Source organism: Schistocerca americana, chromosome 3 (assembly GCF_021461395.2).
Source record: "Schistocerca americana isolate TAMUIC-IGC-003095 chromosome 3, iqSchAmer2.1, whole genome shotgun sequence".
In the NCBI taxonomy this organism is placed as follows: domain Eukaryota; kingdom Metazoa; phylum Arthropoda; class Insecta; order Orthoptera; family Acrididae; genus Schistocerca; species Schistocerca americana.
Genome location: NC_060121.1, coordinates 51,251,541 through 51,272,588, shown reverse-complemented (window position 1 = coordinate 51,272,588; position 21,048 = coordinate 51,251,541). Strand labels below are relative to the sequence as shown.

Sequence of the window (21,048 nt, the reverse complement as noted above, 5' to 3'; positions counted from 1 at the left end):
GAATGGTGAAGGTGGTTCGATGAACCCTCTGCCAGGCTCTTAAGTGTGATTTACAGAGTATGCATGTAGATATTACAGACTGAACGGCAGTTTCACTCAATGACGTCATATTTCAGACAACACTGTCAGCGTTTTATGTTCCTTTTTACATATACTAGTGACAGCTGCTTCTCCCTTCGTGTTAGCAGAATCGGGAAACGGATATGCTCTGCAGACACTCACTGGGTCCGTTTATTTGAGTCTTTCAGCCCATTTCGCTTTCTTGATGTGAAACATTGTTAAGCGAAATTGTTTTTAAGTTTATAGTGATCAAAAGAATAAAAAGTGCAATCTCCTCATAACGTTTATAGAATAAACACGGGTCTTTCTGAGAAATAAAAAGAACTGACTCCCGCCTGGCGAACGAATTTCTGAGTTTGACATAAAAAAAATGCGAGACTACTGAAGAGTAGGGCCGTCTAAAAATTTCACGTGTTCTTTGTCTATGATGACTAAGGTACAGTCAGTGAGTCTGGCTGTTATTCATAACCAGTGACGGGTGTTGTGTAAGAGTACAAGAGCACGTCAATACCCTAGCATTTGACACCTTTCGGAGTTATGGTTATTTTTCTTCGAATGCTATTAAACGTAATGTAGGTGCGGTGAAATGAAATACAGAGAGCTAAATCTACCGCCCTGTACTTCATTGCTACTCCTCTATACTCTGTGAAACTTGGCCTCAGGGTCGCGAGCACACTTTCGATTGTGCACTTTTTAAGAAGCTTCTACACAAGCACTACTGGCGTGACGTAATTGCCTTAAAGGCCAGATACGCACGGATGCGACAAACAACGTGCACAGTTCACCGCGTGCACTGCTGGCCCTTGCCACTCACCTAGAAGTTTACGTTAATGCGACCTGGTGGCATCTCTTTTATCCGAGTTCGCTTCGCATAAATCCCGCTAGACAGTAGCACACTCTGCAGATATGCCAATTCACAAATTATATAGTAAAATTAAATTGGACATGAATACATGTTCTAGTTACACTGACAGAAAAACCTATTTTTTGGCATTGTGAATGAGATATATTATGTTAAGTTTGGGATTTTATCACCCAGTAATCCACTACGAAGGCTTTCCCGGCGTAATAATTGATAATATTCTTCTCGGGTGTGCAGCCGGATCATAACGTCTTCATGACACAATGTTTCCTCGGTCCAACTGGCCGCCTTCTTCAGGTGAGAGTGCTGGTGCACGATCTCGCCGGAACTGACTTCCCAGCGCAAGCGGCGGCCCCTACATAGGCCGCAGAAGGCCCAAAACGCGTGCGCGGGAAGGTGCCGTAACTGCCCTCTAGCGCAAGTAAACATACCGCGCCGCCAGTGGTGGAAACAGGCGAAATCTTACTTAAAAGATAACTCTTGTATCGATTAAAAAGATTATCAGATAAACGAATCTCTATGGATTCTTTTAAAACACAGTCCACATGGGCAACCATTTGTGTCTCGTCAAATAGCATTCTGTGTCCCTCACCGAGACAGTGCTCCGCCACTGCAGATTTCTCAGGTTGAAGCAGCCGTGTGTGTCGTTGGTGTTCAACACATCCGTCCTGAATGGTCCGGATTGTCTGACCCACAGTGGCAAGGGATCTTGTACACACCGGGCTTCCTCAAACCCAAGTCATCCTTAACAGAGCCAAGAAGCGCTCTAATCTTGGCTGGCGAACGAAAAATACTTTTGATATGATGTATTTTCAGAATTCTTCCTATCTTCGAGGAAATTCTCCCAGCAAAATGTAGAAAAGCCACTGATTTGCAGGTATCTTCTGGTGGTTCAGGCGCAGGTCAAAACTGGACCGCTTGCGCTGGGAAGTCAGTTCCGGCGAGATCGTGTACCAGCACTCTCACCTGAAGATGGCGGCCAGTTGGCCCGCGGAAATATTGTGTCATGAAGACGTTATGATCCGGCTGCACACCCGAGAAGAATATTATCACCCAGTAATCCATTTGAGGCGCTGAGAACCATAAAGAACGTCATCGTCGATTATGAGATTGTAGCATTTATTCATGCTTCTGACATTTGTTGACAGTAGAGTGGGTCACGTTTATCTGTGCTGTAGGCCCACACTGTATACACAGCGTGACAATTATTGAACTATATGGAATTAAAAACATAAATTAGTTAAAAACTACGGCATGCACACTTTATTCAAAATATAAACGTCGCTACAGGTATTCGGATTTACGTTACATCTTCGATATGCCTGGCACCATAGGCAATGAGGTGGCGCAGAGTAATAGCGGAATTCTGCATGATCCCTGAAGTGTCGGAACATGGCGATGTCGATGACCTCCTGGATGGCTGTTTTCAGCTCAGCAATGGTTTGTCTTTAATACAGATCCACACAAAAAGGAGTCGCATGTTTTCAGATCCTAAGAATATGGCGGCCAGTCGAGGCCCTTGGCGGTAGGCTCTGGTTACCCGAGAGCCAGGATGCGGTGCTCCCCCAGCGTACCAAACACTCTCCTCCTTGCCGGCCGGCGTGGCCGTGCGGTTCTAGGCGCTTCAGTCTGGAACCGCGTGACACGGGCATGGATGTGTGTGATGTCCTTAGGTCAGTTAGGTTTAAGTAGTTCTGCGTTCGAAGGGAATGATGGCCTTAGAAGTTAAGTCCCATAGTGCTCAGAGCCATTTTGAACTCTCTTGCTTCGATGGGGTCGAGCTCGTTCTTTCATGAACCACATCTTGTCGAAATCAGAGTCACTTTGGATAATGAGCGTGAAATCATCTTACAAAACCTTCACGTACCGTTCGTCACCGTGCCATCGAGGAATATCACACCGATTATTCCGTGCCTGGACATTGCATACCACACAGTCATCCGTTGAGGATGAAGAGAGTACTCGATCGCGAAAAGCGGATTCTCAATCCCCCAGTTGCGCAGATTTTGCTTATTGACGTTCCCATCTGAATGAAAGTGGGCTTCGTCGCTAAACTAAACCATACTAACTAGCGAGCACGGAGAACATGGGCGGGGAGGGCAAGGAAGCCAGTGTGCACTCCGGGGGGGAGTCATTCCGGATGTGGAAAGGGTGCTTCCGGATGCCAAGAAGAGTACAGGTGCAGCCAACTGCAGGTGGTGGCTCAAGTCGGTACCAATGATGTGTGTCGCTTTGGATTGGAGCAGATTCTGTCTGGTTTCGGGCGGCTAGCGGAAATGGTAAAGACTGTCGGTCTTACTTCCGAGGTTAAGGCAGAGCTCACCATCCGCAGCATCGTCGATAAAACCGACTGTGCTCCTTTGATTCAGAGCCGAGTGGAGGGTCTGAATCAGAGGCGGTTCTGTGACCGCGTAGGCTGCAGATTCCTTGACTTGCGCCATTAGGCGGTGGGTTTCCGGGTTCTGCTTAATAGGCCAGGAGTCCAGTATACACAGGAGGCGGCTACACGGGTAGCGGGGGCTGTGTGGAACGGACTCGGCGGTTTTTTTTTAGGTTAGAGGGTCTCAGGGAACCACAGAAGCGACGTCCGTCTAAAAGTAGGCAGGTAAAACACAGTAAGGTAGAAACGATTGGTATTGTAGTTGTAAATTGTCGAAGCTGTGTTAGGAAAGAACCAGAGCTCCAAGAACTAACAGAAAGCACTGAAACTCAAATAGTTGTAGGTACAGAGAGCTGACTAAAGCCGGAAATAAGTTCAGTCGAAATTATTTCAAACGATCTAACAGTGAAAGGATAGATTAAATACAGTTGGTTGTGGAGTATTTATTGCTGTCAGAGGCAGTTTGCCTTGTAGCTAAATTGAGATAGATAGTATTGGTACCGGTTATACCTGACAATTTGACTAAACTATTAATTGGATCGTTTTACCGACCCCCCCCTCCCCCCCGACTCAGAAGATATACACTACTGGCTATTAAAAATGGTACACCATGAAGATGACGTGCTACAGACGCAAAATTTAACCGACAGGAAGTCGGTTATGATATGCAAATGACTAGCTTTTCAGAGCATTCACACAAGGTTGGTGACACTTACAACGTGCTGACATGAGGAAAGGTTCCAGCCGATTTCCCATACACAAACAGCAGTTGACCAGCGTTGCTGGTGAAACATTGTTGTGATGCCTCGTGTAAGGAGGAGAAATGCGTACCATCACCTTTCCGACTTTGATAAAGGTCGGATTGTAGCCTATCGCGATTGCGGTTTATCGTATCGCGATATTGCTGTTCGCGTTGGTCGAGATCCAATGACTGTTAGCAGAATATGGAATCGGTGTCTTCAGGAGGGTAATACGGAACGCAATGCTGGATCTCAACGGCCTCGTATCACTACCAGTCGAGATGACAGGCATCTCATCTGCATGGCTGTAACGGACCGTGCAGCCACGTCTCGATCCCTGAGTCAACAGATGGAAACGTTAGCAAGACAACACCCATCTGCACGAACAGTTCGATGACGTTTGCAGCAGCATGGACTATCAGCTCGGAGGCCATGGCTGCGGTTACCCTTGACGCTGCATCACAGACATGAGCACAAATAGTTGTAGGAACAGAGAGCTGACTAAAGCCGGTGTACTCAACGACGAACCTGGGTGCACGAATGGCAAAAAGTCATTTTTTTTCGGATGAATCCAGGTTCTGTTTACAGCATCATGATGGTAGCATCCGTGTTTGGCGACATCGCACATTGGAAGCGTGTATTCTTCATCGCCATACTGGCGTATCACGCAGCGTGATGGTATGGGGTGCCATTGGTTACACGTCTCGGTCACCTCTTGTTCGCATTGACGGCACTTTGAACAGTGGACGTTACATTTCAGATGTGTTATGACCCGTGCCTCTACCTTTCATTCGATCCCTACGAAACCCTATATTTCAGCAGGATAATGCACGGCCGCATGTTCCAGGTTCTGTTCGGGCCTTTCTGGATACAGAAAATGTTCCACTGCTGCCCTGGTCAGCACATTCTCCAGATCTCTCACCAATTGAAAACGCCTGGTAAATGGTGGGCGAGCAACTGGCTCGTCGCAATACGCCAGTCACTATTCTTGAACTGTGGTATCGTGTTAAAGCTGCATGGGCAGCTGTACCTGTACACGCCATCCAAGCTCTGTTTGACTCAATACCCAGGCGTATCAAGGCCGTTATTACAGCCAGAGGTGGTTGTTCTAGGTACTGATTTCTCAGTATCTATGCACCCAAATTGCGTGAAAATGTATTCACATGTCAGTTCTAGTATAATATATTTGTCCTATGAATACCCATGTATCATCTGCATTTCTTCTTGGTGTGGCAATTTTAATGGCCAGTAGTGTAGTTGCCGAACAGTTCAAAGAAAACTTGAATCTCATTTCAAATAAGTACACCGCTCATACAATTATAGTCGGTGGTGACATTAATCTACGCTCGATATGCTGGAAAAATTATACGTTTAAAGCCGGCGGCAGGCGTAAAATGTCATCCGAAATTTTACTGAATGCTTTCTCAGAAAATTATTTTGAACAATTAGTTATACAGCCCACTCGAAGCGGAAATGGTTGCAAAAGCATACTTGACCTCTTAGCAACAAACAATCCTGGACAAATAGTGAGTATTATGACGAATACAGGGATTAGCGACCACAAGGCAGTTGCTGCTAGGCTGAATACCGTAACACCTATAACCATCAAAAAGAAACGCAAAGTATGTCTATTTAAAAAAGCTGATAAAAATGGTCTTAACGCCTTTTTAAGAGACAGTCTTCACTCCTTTCGATCTGATCATGTAAGTGTAGAAAAGTTGTGGAATGTTTTCAAAGAGATAGTATCGACAGCAATTGAGATATATATATATATACCACATAAATTAATAAGTGATGGTACAGATCCCCCATGGACACAAAACGGGTCAGATCGTTGTTGCAGAAGCAACGAAAAAAGCATGCCAAATTTACGAGAACGCAAAATCCCCAAGATTGGCAAATTCGAAATATGGCGCGCACTTTAATGCGAGATGCTTTTATTATTATTATTATCGTTAATTCCCCATTAAGGAGAGCGTTAAAACACAATCAATATTCACAATGACAATATGGTACATAAATTGGTACATTTCAAATTCATGGCACTTTTTTCTGTCTCTTTCTTTTCTCTTCCCAAAAACCTTTCATAAATTCACTGTGTTTCTTCTTCCTCTCTTCTGTCCACTTCTTTCCTGGTTTCTTCTCTTTTGGTGTTTCTTCGAATTTCTGTTTGTTGATTTTTTCTCTGTATTTTCTTCTGTTTGATATTTCTTCTGTGGAGATGTTTAGATTTTTGAGGTCTTCCATGGTTTCCTTTACCCAGTTAGTTTTCACCTTATTCGTCACCACTATGCTTTTAATAATTTCCACAACAAAATTCTGTCTCGAAATCTGGCAGAAAACCCAAAGAGATTCTGGTGGCAAGACGCAATCAATACCTTCACTGCAAGATAACAATGGTGAAGTCATTGATGACAGTGCCACAGGAGCAGAGTTATTAAACATAGTTTTCCGAAACTCCTTCACCAAAGAAGACAAAGTAAATATTCCTGAATTCCAATCAAGAACAACTGCCAAAATGAGAAACATAGAAGCAGATACCCTCGAAGTAACGGAGCAGCTTAAATCATTTAATAAAGAAAAAGGCCTCCGGTCCAGGTTGTCTACCAGTCAGGTTCCTCTCAGAGTATGCTGGTACAATAGCTCCATATTTAGCAATTATATACAACCACTCGCTCACAGAAAGACTGGAAAATTGCTCAAGTCACACCAATACCCAAAAAGGGAAGTAGGTGTAATCCGCTGAATTACAGGCCTATATCACTAACGTCGATTTGCCGTAGGGTTTTGGAACATATACTGTATCCGACCATTATGAGGTACCTCGAAGAAAACGATTTATTGTCACATAGTCAGCACGATTTCAGAAAATATCGTTCTTGTGAAACACAACTAGCTCTTTATACTCATGAAGTAATAAGTGCTATCGACAGGGGATGTCAAATTGATTCCATATTTTTCGATTTTCAGAAGGCTTTCGACACGGTTACTCACAAGCGTCTTCTAACCAAACTGCGTGCCTACGGAGTATCGCCTCAGTTGTGCGACTGGATTCGTGATTTCCTGTCAGAAAGGTCAGAGTTCCTAGTAATAGACGGAAAGTCATCCAGTATAACGGAAGTAGTATCCGGCGTTCGCCAAGGAAGTGTTATAGGCCATCTGTTGTTCCTGATCTGTATTAAGGACATGGAGACAATCTGAGTAGCCTTCTTAGATTTTTTGTAGATGATGCTGTCATTTACCGTCTTGTGAAATCATCAGATGATCAAAACGGCTTGTAAAATGATTTAGATAATAGCTGTATGGTGCGAAAAGTGGCAATTGACCCTGAATAAGGAAAAGTGTGAAGTTATTCACATGAGAACTAAAAGCAATCAGTTAAATTTCGATTACGCAATAAGTCACACAAATCTGAAGGCTGTAAATTCAACTAAATACTTAGGGATTACAATTACAAATAACCTAAATTGGAACAATGACATGGATAATATTGTGAGTAGAGCAAACCAAAGACTGCGACTCATTGGCAGAACACTTAGAAGGTGCAACAGGTCTACTAAAGAGACTGCTCACACCACGCTTGTCCACCCTGTTCTGGAGTATTGCTGTGCGGTGCGGGATCCGCACCAGGTGGGACTGACGGATGACATCGAAAATGTACAAAGAAGGGCAGCTCGTTTTGTACTATCGCGAAATAGGGGAGATAGTGTGTCAGACATGATACGTGAATTGGAGTGGCAATCACTAAAACAAAGACGTTTTCTCCTCCGATTGTGAAAACATTCTGTTGGCACCCACCTACATAGGGAGAAATGATCATCACGATAAGGGAAATCAGGGGTCGCACAGAAAAATTTAAGTGTTCGTTTTTCCCGCGTGCCGTTGGAAAGTGGAACGGTAGAGGGACAGCTTGACGGTGGTTCATTGATCCCTCTGTGAGGCACTTTATTGTGAATTGTAATCACGTAGATGTAGACGCAGAACTCTTCTTACGCACCACACTGTCGTGTGCTTCGTGGAAAAGGCGACAGCAGAGGGTTGGTATCGATTTTCTGCGTCCCGTTGCTGTTCTCGCGAACGCTACAGCTGCTGCGCTGTGCTAACTATTTTTACGGCTAGGAGCGGCACTCATACAGTTCTCATTACAATCTCGAAATAATTCTTCCAATAAAAATTAATTTTCAATTCACACAATTTTTGAATCGGACTGAAAACAAATAATAATTTCTCTTAGCCGCTTACAGATTCCTTACCCTACACGGCTAGTCCTGAAAATTTGTGATAGTGCATTTTTAGTAGCTGTGAAAGTACTTGTAACATTTAAAACGAAAAATGTGGGGCACATGTAACAGATAATACTATTTATTCATCAAATAGTATTGTAATAGTCAGGAGATGAACTGTTTATATATAAATTATCTGTCACACGGTTTCAGAAGATATTGTTCTTGTGAAACACAACTAGCTCTTTATACTCATGAAGTAATAAGTGCTATCGACAGAGCCAAAGAAACGGGTAAACCCACCTAATAACTGTAGGGACCCAGCGAGCACGCACAGCTGCCGCAACACGACGTGGCATGGACTCAACTAATGTCTGAAATAGTGCTGAAGAGAACTAACACCATGAATTCTGCAGGGCTGGCCATAAATCCGTAAGAGTACGAGGGGTTGCAGATATCTTCTGAAGAGCACGTTTCAAGGTATCCCAAATATGCTAAATAATGTTCATGACTCGGGGAGTTTGGGCGCAAGCGGAAGTGTTTAAACTCAGAAGAGTGTTGCTGGCAGCAGTCTGTAGCAATTTGGAGGTTTCGCATTGTCCTGTTAGAATCTCCCTGGTCCGTCGGAATGCACAATGAACATGAATGGATGCAGGTGGTCGGACAGGATGTTTATATACGTGTCACCTGTCAGAGTCCCATATCACTCCAACAACACAAGCCCCACACCATTACAGAGTCTCCACCAGCTTGAACAGGCCCTTGCTGACATACAGTGCCCATGGATTCATAAAGGTGTCTTCATACACGTCCATCCGCTCGATACATTTTGAAACGAGACTCTTCCTACCAGGCACCTTGTTTCCAGTCATCAACAGTCCAATGTCGGTGTTGAAAGGCCCAGGTGAGGCCTAAAACTTTTGTCGTGCAGTTATCAAGGGTACACGAGTGGGCCTTCCGCTCCGAAAGCCCATATCGATGATGTTTCGTTGAATGGTTCGCACGCTGACACTGGTTGATGGCCCAGAATTGAAATCTGCAGCAATTTGCGAAACGGTTGCACTTCTGTCACTTTGAACGATTCTATTCAGTCGTCGTTGGTCCCGTTCTTGCAGGATCTTTTTTCGGTCGCAGCAATGGCGGAGATTTGATGTTTTAGAGGGTTCCTGATATTCACAGTACACTCTTGAAATGGTTGTAGGGATAATCCCCACTTCATCGCTGTCTCAGATATGCTGTGTCCCATCGCCCGTGCACCGACTATAGCACCAACTTCAAGCCCACATAAATCTTGATAACCTGCCATTGTAGCAGCAGTAACCGATCTAAGAACTGCGCCAGACACATGTTTTATATAGGCGTTGCCAACCGCAGCGCCGTATTCTGCTTGTTTACATATCTCTGTATTTGAATACTCATGCCTATACCGGTTTCTTTGGTGCTTCAGTGTATATGTCCCACTTTTTAATTTTAAAACTTACAACTATTTCCTCACCTATTAAAAATTCAGAATCATAAATTTTCTGGATTATCTGTACGGTGCTAGGAATCTGAGCAGGGCTCAGAGAATTTATTTTACTCTTCTTACTTCAGTTTAAGAACGTGGTCATTTAAAAACTTATTTTATTTAAATAATTATTTTTATTCTTGTGTGCGTGAAATTTTTAAACTTATTTCAGGCATTATGGTGAGACTGTTGTAAATTTCAGGTTTATTTCAGTTTCTCTTCACCTGACTTAATCAATGTATCGCTTATTTCTGTCTATGGACTTTGAGAGAGATCGAGGTCACCTAGAGGCTTATGTGCAATCATTCTTCCTGCAGGCTATTCGTGACTGGTACAGTAAAACACAACCCCTCTGACATACACCAGATAAGAAAGCGAGCTAATATTGCGTTTTCATCAGCTACGTTTAACTTTTCAGCTCTCGCTCTCATCCGGCAGTTAGTCTAAAATCAGTTGCGACATTTGTACCCAACACTCAGATAGCTGTGTCCGACCACTCACATACCACCCAGAATGCATTGCGATGCTTCCTGCACGACACACCATTTGTGTAGGGTAGCCTAGATGTCAGGCGTTTAGGATGTTACCAGCGTCGTCCACCCCACCGCTAGTGAACAGACCGACAGGGAAGTGAGTCAGTAATAACTGTCATGCAGTTCTGATTTATGTTTAAAATTTCAGGCCTCTAGCTCATTGGGAAGTTAGTTTAAATCAACTGCAGAATCTGTACCAAACAGATGGGCAGACAAGACTGCGACCTAATAGAAATGTGCTAAAAAATAAAGTTACTTAATTTTTATTTATTTGTCGGTAAATATGTGTAATCCTGGAGCGCATTGAAATTGCCTTTCGACAGTACTGTCGAAAAGTGCCAGAGGAGGCAAAAGAAGAATGAGACATCCCATTGGCTAAGTGGAGTATACTGTAGTGTGATGTTTTGTTGTTTTACATTTGAAGAACAACGCTGTGGCAATCCATGCTGAATGGAAGTACGTGTATGTCAGCAGTGGCTCAAATGGCTCTGAGCACTATGGGACTCAACTTCTGAGGTCATTAGTACCCTAGAACTTAGAACTAGTTAAACCTAAGTAACCTAAGGACACCACACACATTCGTGCCCGAGGCAGGATTCGAACCTGCGACCGTTGCGGTCTCGTGGTTCCAGACTGCAGCGCCTAGAACTGCACGGCCACTTCGGCTGGCTATGTCAGCAGTGCACCACCATATGACACAGTAGTTAGGTGGCACAGTTTCTGCCATTGTGGTTAGAAAAACCTGAACGATGACGAATGAAGTTTCAGACGCTCCCTCTGTGAAACAAGCAGTTGGAACACACAGATTCGCCACCGCCAAAAAGGACGACCGTCGACGGGCGTGGCCGTCGTCGGGCGAAGTGATGCTGGAACTTCCATGGTGGTGTGGTAACAGACTGTGCTCGTAGATGCCAAACCGTCATAGGAGCACATTACTGAAATCTTCTGACAAATGTACGGGAGGCTGTGAAGATGTAACGCTGCGGGAATCTGTCCGAGGGTCTGTTTTTGATTAACGATAACTCCCCAGCTCATTCTCCACAAGACACAGTTACAAATAACAAGTTTGTCTGTGTGGACATCCTCCGCAGCAAGCATATAAATACTTGTTTTGCAAATCAAACTGCCTTTTCCTGCTGCTAGTTATTTCAATTATCCCATACGCGTTTCACCTTCTCCCGTTTTAAGGCATCAGTTGGATCTATAATGATAGAGTTTTGTTAGTTATAGATTATCAAACAGTTCACTTCGCGATTTTTTGTAAAAATGTAATTACTTACTGTTGTGTACATAGTTCCGTGTAGTCAGCGTGTACACAACTTTCCCACTGGAGCGCGCCCCGCTAAGCACAACAGCGCAGGCGCAGTGCTCGTCCGTCTCTGCACTACGAGATGGCGCTGCCTTAGAGATGGACCAAATTCTACTTCCGCCGATCCGCGTATTAATATGTCATGCAGCCAATGAGATTGCTGCTAACATAGAACCTTTTCTCCTCGCGGATCACACTCGCGCAGTGATACCTGAACGCGTGAGGTGTTAAACGAGTGTACAGACCTCCGAGTAGTCAGTCTGCACCAGTCTGTAACAGTCTACATTAGTCTGTACCAGTCAATAGTTAAGTTTCAGTCTGCGCCTAATAAGATTATCATATTCCTGCACATAGCCACGAAGAGAAATGTACAGACAATTTGTCAGGTATCAGAGATACGTGAGAATAAGATTAACGTACCAAGACCCAAAGGAACTTCAGATTGTCAATTGTAAATAGCATCCAGAATCAAGTTACGCAATATCTATGATTTTTATTATTTTAATAAATGTGTGTGAAAATTAATCAAGTTCTGTTTAAAGTTGGTCACCGTCAATCTGCTACTCTAAGCGTGCAAGCGGCATTTCTATCGTCTGACCTAACGGCAGAAGATAAACACGCCACGATAAGACCACGAGACATATTGCTGACACTCGCCAACTTCGTTAGAACGACAAATTAAATAATCTGATGGTGTGTGTACCGAAGGTCTTACAGTATGCACACCACACTTACGATTTGCTGATCTGCTTTTCCTCACATCTGGTCTGGAGGTCGCACTACCACTTTTATCACTGTTCTATATTCAGATCTTTTGTGTTTTCACCATTGAGTGACAGAAGAACGATAGTCCACCACAAAAAATAGTGAGAAACATGGTGAACAGTGTGTGGATGGTGAAAACACAAAGGTGTGAATATAGAACAGTGATAAAAGGCGTAGTGCGACCTCCAGACCAGATGTGAGGAAACGCAGATCAGCAAATCGTAAGTAATTACATTTTTACAAAAAATTGCGAAGTGAACTGTTTGATAGTCTATAACTAACAAAACTGTATCGTTATAGATCCCGCTGATGATGCCTTAAAACAGGAGAAGGCGAAACGCGTATGGGATAAAGAAAATAGCTAGCAGCAGGAAAAGGCAGTTTGATTCGCAAAACAGTTACAAATGCTGCTTCTTTGGGCCTTCGTATTTCGTCTGGCTCCTACATTCTCCTGACGTGGCACACGAGGTGAGTTTCGAGGTGGAACCTTCCTGAACAGCCAATATGCAGACTTGTATAACCAAGATCTCCACAGAGTCATACAACGTTAGCAAAAATGTGTCGCACTGAAGGGTAACTATGTGGAGTAGAAGTGACAACAAGTTTCGAGTTGATAATTAAAACATTTTGATTGCCCCCTCATATGAGCAAGAATTAATTATTGTCTACAGTTTTACTAGACAGCGGTGGTCGTTGTTTTGATATTATTAAAACGGTTCACGTTTTCTCGACATGAGTCCAGAATCATAAGAAAACCTTTCGGAACTCCATTGCCATTGCCAAATCGCTTAGCTACTCACCTGCTTCTCGAATACCAACAGCTTACCATGCCACAAATTCCTGTGGAGCAGCTCGCTGGTACAGTGAGTCACCTTCCCAAGTGGTAAATACTAGTGGTTATTTCAAAAAATATAAATTGTCTTTTTATTGCACTTTTTCCAGTATTCGTCATTCAAGTGTAAGTGTGGGTTTTGAACGAAGTGATTAAAATACAAAGGACTGGAGAGGTATATACTCTCGGCAAACACAATATGTTGACCTATTACGCAATTTTCTGTGTATCCACACTACAGTGGTCCAATGCCAAAGTCATCACATTTGGCAAAAAAACCTAAACATTTGATTGAAGCGATATATGTAGCACTTACACATCAGAACGAAACAGCTCGTGCCGAAGATCTGGATACTAACGCCTCTTGCGAATCTGCCGGCCATAAGTGTTTGTTACACGGTAGTGCTCCTGTAGCTTCTTGTGTTTATGTTCTCATATACATAGATTGTATACAAATGCAGAGTTTCATACATAAATGACATTCATGAGTGACAGAACAGTCATATCGTCGTATTTTAAAATCATTTTTATTCGGTTTTAGCCATTCGGGGTGTGATACCTCTTTTGTTAGTGGGGTATGTTTTTGTTACAGTCTTATTAACAACATAAAGATTTACTTATTTCCAGTTTATTAGAACGAAAGTTAGCAGTGTTGCTATTTCTTAACTCTCTTTTGTCGACAATCTTGGAATATTTCAGTAAGTAGCCTTGGAGGATTCTGTTGCAGTTAGTCTCATATTGACATTACAAATGTGGCACAAGCAATAAACACGGTTTACATATATCACAGATTCCAGTTACATTTTCCTAATTTCTACACACAGAAAAAAGTATAAATTAAAATAAAATCTCATATACAAAATCAAATTATAGAAACATCTCTTACTAAGTTACACCGCCGCATGCTACTTACATCTCGACATTTTGGGTAATTTCTTGTTTCACCATATCTGCGAGCTTATTTCTAGGCGCTTTTACTTCTATGCCAACTACATGTCGTTATCTCTACAACTCTTTTCAATCTTCAACAAGAAAGACTACGTATTTTTACATTTCTCCTGCAAATTCAAAATCAATTTAAAAGTCACATCGTTGAGCACTGTCTTTCTCCTATAATCCTTAACGTCGTTAACGATATGAGAAATGTACCCACTCAACTCCGCTAACCAGATTCTCAAGCAAATAATAGCATGTACAAGAAGCACAGACTTCGTTTAATTTCGTTGCGAGTCTTTCGTGTCGCTCCCCAGAGCGGCCAGGACTGCATCCTCCCGTGCTTTCCGAACTACCAGCGCGGAACGCTTTGCCTTCGATCGACGAGTGCTTGTCGCTGTAACCAAAAACAACTAGGGTATGTTTGAAAGAAAGTAATTAGAAATGTACAGCAAGTACAGTCCCATTTTATAAACCTATCAAAGTTACAGGAGAAAAAAGACTTGGTCATCATAAGACAGCAAAGCATTAAACTGATCCCACGTTCTGCTGAGTGAAATTTCACGGTTTTAGCGTTGTACAGGTTGTTTAGTGCGACTAGTGAATCACGCAGAAGTGAAACATGCATACGTATTAGTAATGTTCCGTGCCGCTTTTTGCGTTTGCATGCGAAGAGTAATCCCAGGAACTACTGTAGGGGTTTAGATGCGGTTCTCACTAATATGCAGACAGATTCGCGAGAAAGGTGTGTGTGTGTGTAATTGTTACCGCTACGCCAGAGAAGCGATCCGCTCAACATACTTGTTAGTGCCACCCGTGCGTAGCCGGGGAGAGTCGCCTAGTCTAAACTAAAGAGGTCGCGACGTAATCCCTTTTGCTTCGAGATAGTTTTTACCCAAGTAAATGAGGATTGGAGTATGGGAGCTAATATCGAAACACCATATGTACCACGATGCCCATATCTGATCAGTAGTAATCACAAATTAAAAATTATGTGCCAGCCACTATATGTTCAAATATAACTTTAAAACGAAAAAAAAGTTTAAATCTAATGACACCTGGCAGTAATACGAATGGAAGGTCAACAATGACATTTCGTGCTCAGAAGAGTGTAAGATAGGCTAGTAGACATTATTATTTCAGTAATGTGTGGTCCAAGTAATAACAGTGAAACAAAATTTCGAAGAGGAAAAATAATCGCAAGGGACTTTTTAACATGTGCAAGTCTATATGGTATTAGCTACTATCTAGGTACAACTATGACTGAAAAAAAAAGATTTGTAGGTGCCAGCGCCATCTTCACGCAGACGACAGAATACTTTTATCTATACGTATTCGACATTATATTGTGTACCTACCCACTGAATATCCAGAGACCATCCACGTTAGTTATATCACTTTCAAGTAACATTGCACTGAAAGGTAAATGAATACGTGAACTAAAATTATTTCTACGTATGTTAAAGATTATGCTTCCATTTCTATGTTTAAAGATTATGTTGTCGTCTAGAAAACACCCCACGCCTGCCATTATCTGTGCTAATCGTTTGTGTCGTTTCGACGTGTAGGCGCCTTCCATGTGTGAACTGCTGAAAGTCTGACTTATACTAAACCACGTGACTGAAAGTAAGCAGTACCTAGTGAATGAGATATCACACAACGTGTGTTAAGGACAAGCGAAGATAAGATGGAAGGAGTTATCAGTAACAGAAAAAGTGATTGGCAACTTCATTATCATCGGAATTAAAGTAAGTGAAAGGAATACTCCATTTAGGAAGCACGAACATCAAGCATAGTTAAAGGAGCGGAGCTATTATAAATTTAATGATGCAGAGAAGACAGAATTCTATAGTAAAAGAGCTCTACTGGCTCGAAATGTAGTCTGGAAATGAAAGTGAATCTTGAGAAAAGTAGGGAACAAAAACTGGTATCACTGGTATTATAGGAAAATGTTAGACTTAAGTCAACAGATGAATTAGTAGATGAAGAGGCTGGAAAAGAAAGTGAAAGAGCGCTGTGGGGTTATGCGAAGAGTATGAGGGAATATTAGGTCATTAGAGACATAAAATGAGCTTAGGTTGTAGAATGATGGGTTAGCAAACTGGTCGTGTCCTTTTCCAAAGCAACCAACTCAGCATTCTCATAAAATGATTTAGCGAAAACATACAAACCTATAACTGATTGATGAATGAGAGTCTAAGGTGTAAACCGTTTGGCCGCATCATTCTGTTTAGCAGAGGATTAGAGGATGGCTTTAATCAGATGAAAAGAAAATTAAGGACGAATTAATATATATTAGAACAAAAAAGCCCTCGGTCACAAATATTAAGTTAAAACTGACCAGGTTTCGACGCTTGAGCGTCGTTTTCAGAATTAAACTAACTGTTCTAAAACATAATAGGTATATAAGACATTAATAAACTAAAGTGTGTACTGGCCGGAAAGAGTTGCAGTACTTACAAGTCACATTCTAAAAACATCTAAGCCGGAAAGGCGACGTCATGAATATTGCTGTCACCAATGCCTTTAGGCACGTGTCCAGTAATTAAGAGATGATCGGCAAAGGATGAATTTAGGGGACTGGTCCCGTTTTTTCTCAAAAGATGTTCTTTATATCTGATGGTGAAAGCACGTCCACTTTGCCCTATATAGTAGGAGGAGCAGGTATCACAGATGATCTTATAAACGCCAGAACTTTCTATAGGGGAGCGAACGAATTTCAAATTATGAATGAAGTTTCTCTTCAGATTATTATTAGTAGAGAAGGCAACATTGCAGTTGTATTTGTTGCGAAGCATGCGCTGAATCTGATAGGAAATTGGTCCTACGAAAGGAATAGAAAAACGTTTTTTGGGTTAACTTCAGCATAGTGGACGATATCCTCAAAAAGAAAACTGTAAGAACTACTACGCTCAACACCTCACGCGCTTGGCGATAGCAATATTGTGCATACCGAAAAGAAGGGGCGTAGGTTAGATGTTTTAGAGGAATTGGAGATTTTCAAACATCTACCTCGTCATGATGGCCTCATTCTGAACGAACAGTTGCAGCTGCGAAATAAAAACTTTTTCGACTGTATAAATCCGTTGCTTGATCTTTGATTCAGATTTCCTCATGCAGTTTGCCGAAATATTATTTTCCTGTTTTCTTGTATGTCATAACTGACGTTTTTTTACGTTACAAAATGTATCTCTGTTTAAAGGAGATAAATATGTAACTTCATCTTATTATTAGTAGTGCTTATGTTATGCCTGAATCAGCTTCATTACAATTTCATGTGTCTAATTTTGATTGTACAATAGCCTAATTGTTTCTGCGGCTACTACTATATGGCGCTCGTAGCAACACCATGTTTACTTGCCCACATTTTCTAACGTGGGCACCTCAGTTTTTTTGCAACTCTTGTTCACTCGCCATCGTATCTTATTTACAACTTTTCATGACGTCGCCTTTCCGGCTTAGATTTTTTTAGAATGTGATTTGTAAGTGGCTCTGAGCACTATGGGACTTAACTACTGAGGTCATCAGTCCCCTAGAACTGAGAACTACTTAAACCTAACTAACCTAAGGACATCACACACATCCATGCCCGAGGCAGGATTCGAACCTGCGACCGTAGCGGTCACGCGGTTCCAAACTGACGCGCTTAGAACCGCACGGCCACACCGGCCGGCTTGACTTGTAAGTACTGCATCTCTTTCCAGTCAGCACACACTTTAGTTTATTAATGTCTTATATACCTATTATGTTTTAGAACAGTTAGTTTAATTCTGAAGACGCTCATAGCAGCGTCGAAACCTGGTCAATTTTGACTTAATATTTGTGACCGAGGGCTTATTTGTTCTAATATAATTCTGACACGGTCACTGAACCTTAGCAGCTATGTTCAAAGTTTCACGAATTAATATATGTTCGGAAGAATGCCCTGGTTCACTCAGGATTGTTTATTTTCGAAACGTCTCAGAAGAGGTATTTACGAAATCTTATCGGCGTCATTAGGAAGATGGGCGATATCCCGAAGCGATCATCACTTTCAGTTACAACAGAAACCACTTTGTAACTGGGAGAACTTTGTCAATCTCTGATGGCTTTCGCCCAGTCTTTAGTTTCTGTTACTGTTCTTTCTGTATGCCGGCCCTTCTCTTCTACTTTTTTCTCCCGCAGTGAGCTACAGATGAAGTATAATTTGGCCCGTGCATACTTATATTCTTACTACGATAGCTCCACTGCTGACTCCTAGTCTTTCGCAGAATATCTTGCGTGCTGCGAACATTTTCAATTTCTTTCTCAATTCAGCAAGTACTAAAAACCTCCGCTCTTCAGAGGGAAGAAATCAGACAATACTGTTTAAGTGCGGAGAGGACGTGCCGATGGGCAGGGGCGGCATAAAGAAATGCGCTCACACTCGACTGAATACAAATTCACTGACGTGTCAGTCAACGAGAACTCTTTTCTTAAAACGTTGACGTGATTGTTGTGACGATTTATTAGAAAGCTAGGGCGACCATGGGGCATGACTTATGTTCATATAATGGTTAGACGACGCACTTTACAGAAGCTATGTCTTGCTGGGGAACATGCTCTCTGTGACTTCGCTAATTTATGAAGAAAAAAAAATACCGAAGAAAACAAATGGCTATTTCGTAGCAGCAGAACCTCACGATCTTCATTATATATTGCAAAAGAAGTGTAGCACGCATTTATGCACTTTACTTCGAGCGTCAGAGGGGATTACTGAGTGCTCGAGAAGGAGGGAAGGAATCAGTCGCTGTTGAGATTGCACTCAGGAGACAAAACTGTTAAGTTGGAAGAGCGAACGAGACACTTAGGAAGGGCTGCCTACGTTGTTAGCCGACTATGCAGTAGGACAGTATTGGGGATTAATAGCTCATGTAGTATTATTACGGCGTGGAAGCGAACAAGGAATGTTTTCTTTTGATTCTCTTTAATTCCAGTGCTTGATGTAGGCTGATATTGATTTCTAGTGATGACAACAACTGATGTACGCCTGCGATAAAACACTGGGGTTAAAGAGAATTAAAATCAACATTCCTTAGATCGCTGTTCCTTTTCATTTTCCAGGATTCGCAACTCTTACTATGTTCCTCAGAATATTTTCTTCGCCGTGAGTCGCTATCAGACTGTTAGCTCTATGCAGCGGCCCGAGCCTACTTACTCGCTCGCACTCAACGCGGAGCAGTCAGTGAGCCTACAACGGCACGGAGATACGCCGTCCTCCGCTAAGTCACGTCACGAGGCGCGATCCTACGGTCTACGGGGCGGTGTGGGGCTGTCCTCACAGCAACAACGAGCCAGCGCCATTTTTAGTCTGCACGGCTACAACGCACGCGACAGCTACCGACTTACTGACGACCCACGCTGCGAGCTTGAACTGTGTCTTCTGCCTGTCCCTTGCCGGACTTGTCACAGAAGTACATCGGACTTGGCCATTACTCACGGAGATGCAATACTTCACGGATTTCTTAACATCACCGCAGATGTTTGTGCTATGCAACAAGGTCTCAACCTGTACACAACTTGTAACTGGTGTTTAGTTCAAACAAAGTGTGTGTCGAAGTACACGGCGATTAAAAAAAAAGTTTACAAATTGATATGGCACATCAGGGATACAACATAGATCAGTAACCACATAGGAACCGGCGGTCGCAAACCCCATAGAGGGCGCTACTGTCACGAGAACGAAGTCTCTCTTCGCCGATGAGTCTGCGTCTCTCTCGAGGGCGCGATGAGCTTCAGCTACCTGCGTACGTGGGCGGGTGTGCACCCACATGCCGCACGGACGCATCACCCTTAACGCAAATTTATCCTGAACGTGCGGCCTGGCTTGGTCGGGGGCTGTTTAGTTGGGCCGTACACTCTGACGGACCGACTTGACGATCGCACGTGTCTCGCATCCTTGCGAGAGGTTCTGCCGGACGTGCTGAGTGATGTTCGCACGCCTATTCGTCGTCGCATCCGATTTCTGCACGACGGAGCCCCAGAGCACGTCTGCAGGCAGCCTTTGCGGGCCAGTTGTACGGCCACCACGATGTCCTTATCAGCCCACAGTCGATCTTTTCCTGTGGGAGGCATCTGGAGGTCCTCGTGTATGAAACAACTGTTACATCGCCACAGCACCTAGTGTGTAGCATAGATGCGGCAGCACGTTGTCGTCGAGATACACCAGCTACCTTCGAGAGGGTACAGCGTTCCAATGCAGCGTCGATGTCACGCGTGTCTCGATGCCTCCGGATGAAACTTTGAGCATCTCCTCTAGTGGCATCCGTTTTTAGCGTGTGATGAAATAGTTGGAACGTCTTTTAGTAGCCCCAGATGGCCTTTTCGACCCGCTGTTCCTACGTGATTACAGATGTTGTATGCTCGATGGGCCGTATCAGTTCGTACATGTTCTTTTGAATCACCCTGTATTCAATGGCTGTTCACACTCTCTCGGTGAATGCTGTCAGTGGGAGCTGCGTGCTGAGAGGTCAGTGGCCCTTCACCCGAGGTGCATCATCGCGTCGGAGTAGGGCAGGTGGGCAACGTGAGACTGCAGCTGAGGATGGTTCTGTTGTTGTTGTTGGTGGTGGTGGTGGTGATGCGGCTGCTGCTGCTGGAGGTGGTGGTGGTGGTGCTGTAGCTGGTGCTGGCGGTGGAAGAGTGGGCAGTCGTCCTCGTCGAGGTCGGCGTCGCCGTCGCCGTCGGCGCTGCAGGAGGAGGAGGGCGAGGGCGGCAAGTGGGGGCGGCAGGCGGCCGGCGGCCAGCCCGCGGCAGCGACGCACTGCAGCTCGGCGCCGCCCCCAGCCGGAGGCGGCAGCGCGGGGGCGGGCTGCGGCTGCGCCGGCGCCGGCGCCGCGGGGGCGGACGCCGTCTGCTGCTGGAAGCTGAACGGCCACGTCTGCAA

General features: G+C 43.7%; 1 protein-coding gene across 1 annotated transcript in view; it reads right to left on the bottom strand.

Annotated features, from left to right (window-relative positions):
* LOC124605289 (proteoglycan 4-like) overlaps positions 1 to 19,582 on the bottom strand; it is a 171,502-nt gene extending 151,920 nt beyond the window's left edge. The window contains exon 1 of the mRNA XM_047136869.1: positions 19,516 to 19,582. Within this exon, the coding sequence (XP_046992825.1) occupies positions 19,516 to 19,582 (67 nt within the window). The remainder of the gene's footprint in view (positions 1 to 19,515) is intronic.
* Between the last annotated feature and the right edge of the window lie 1,466 nt (positions 19,583 to 21,048).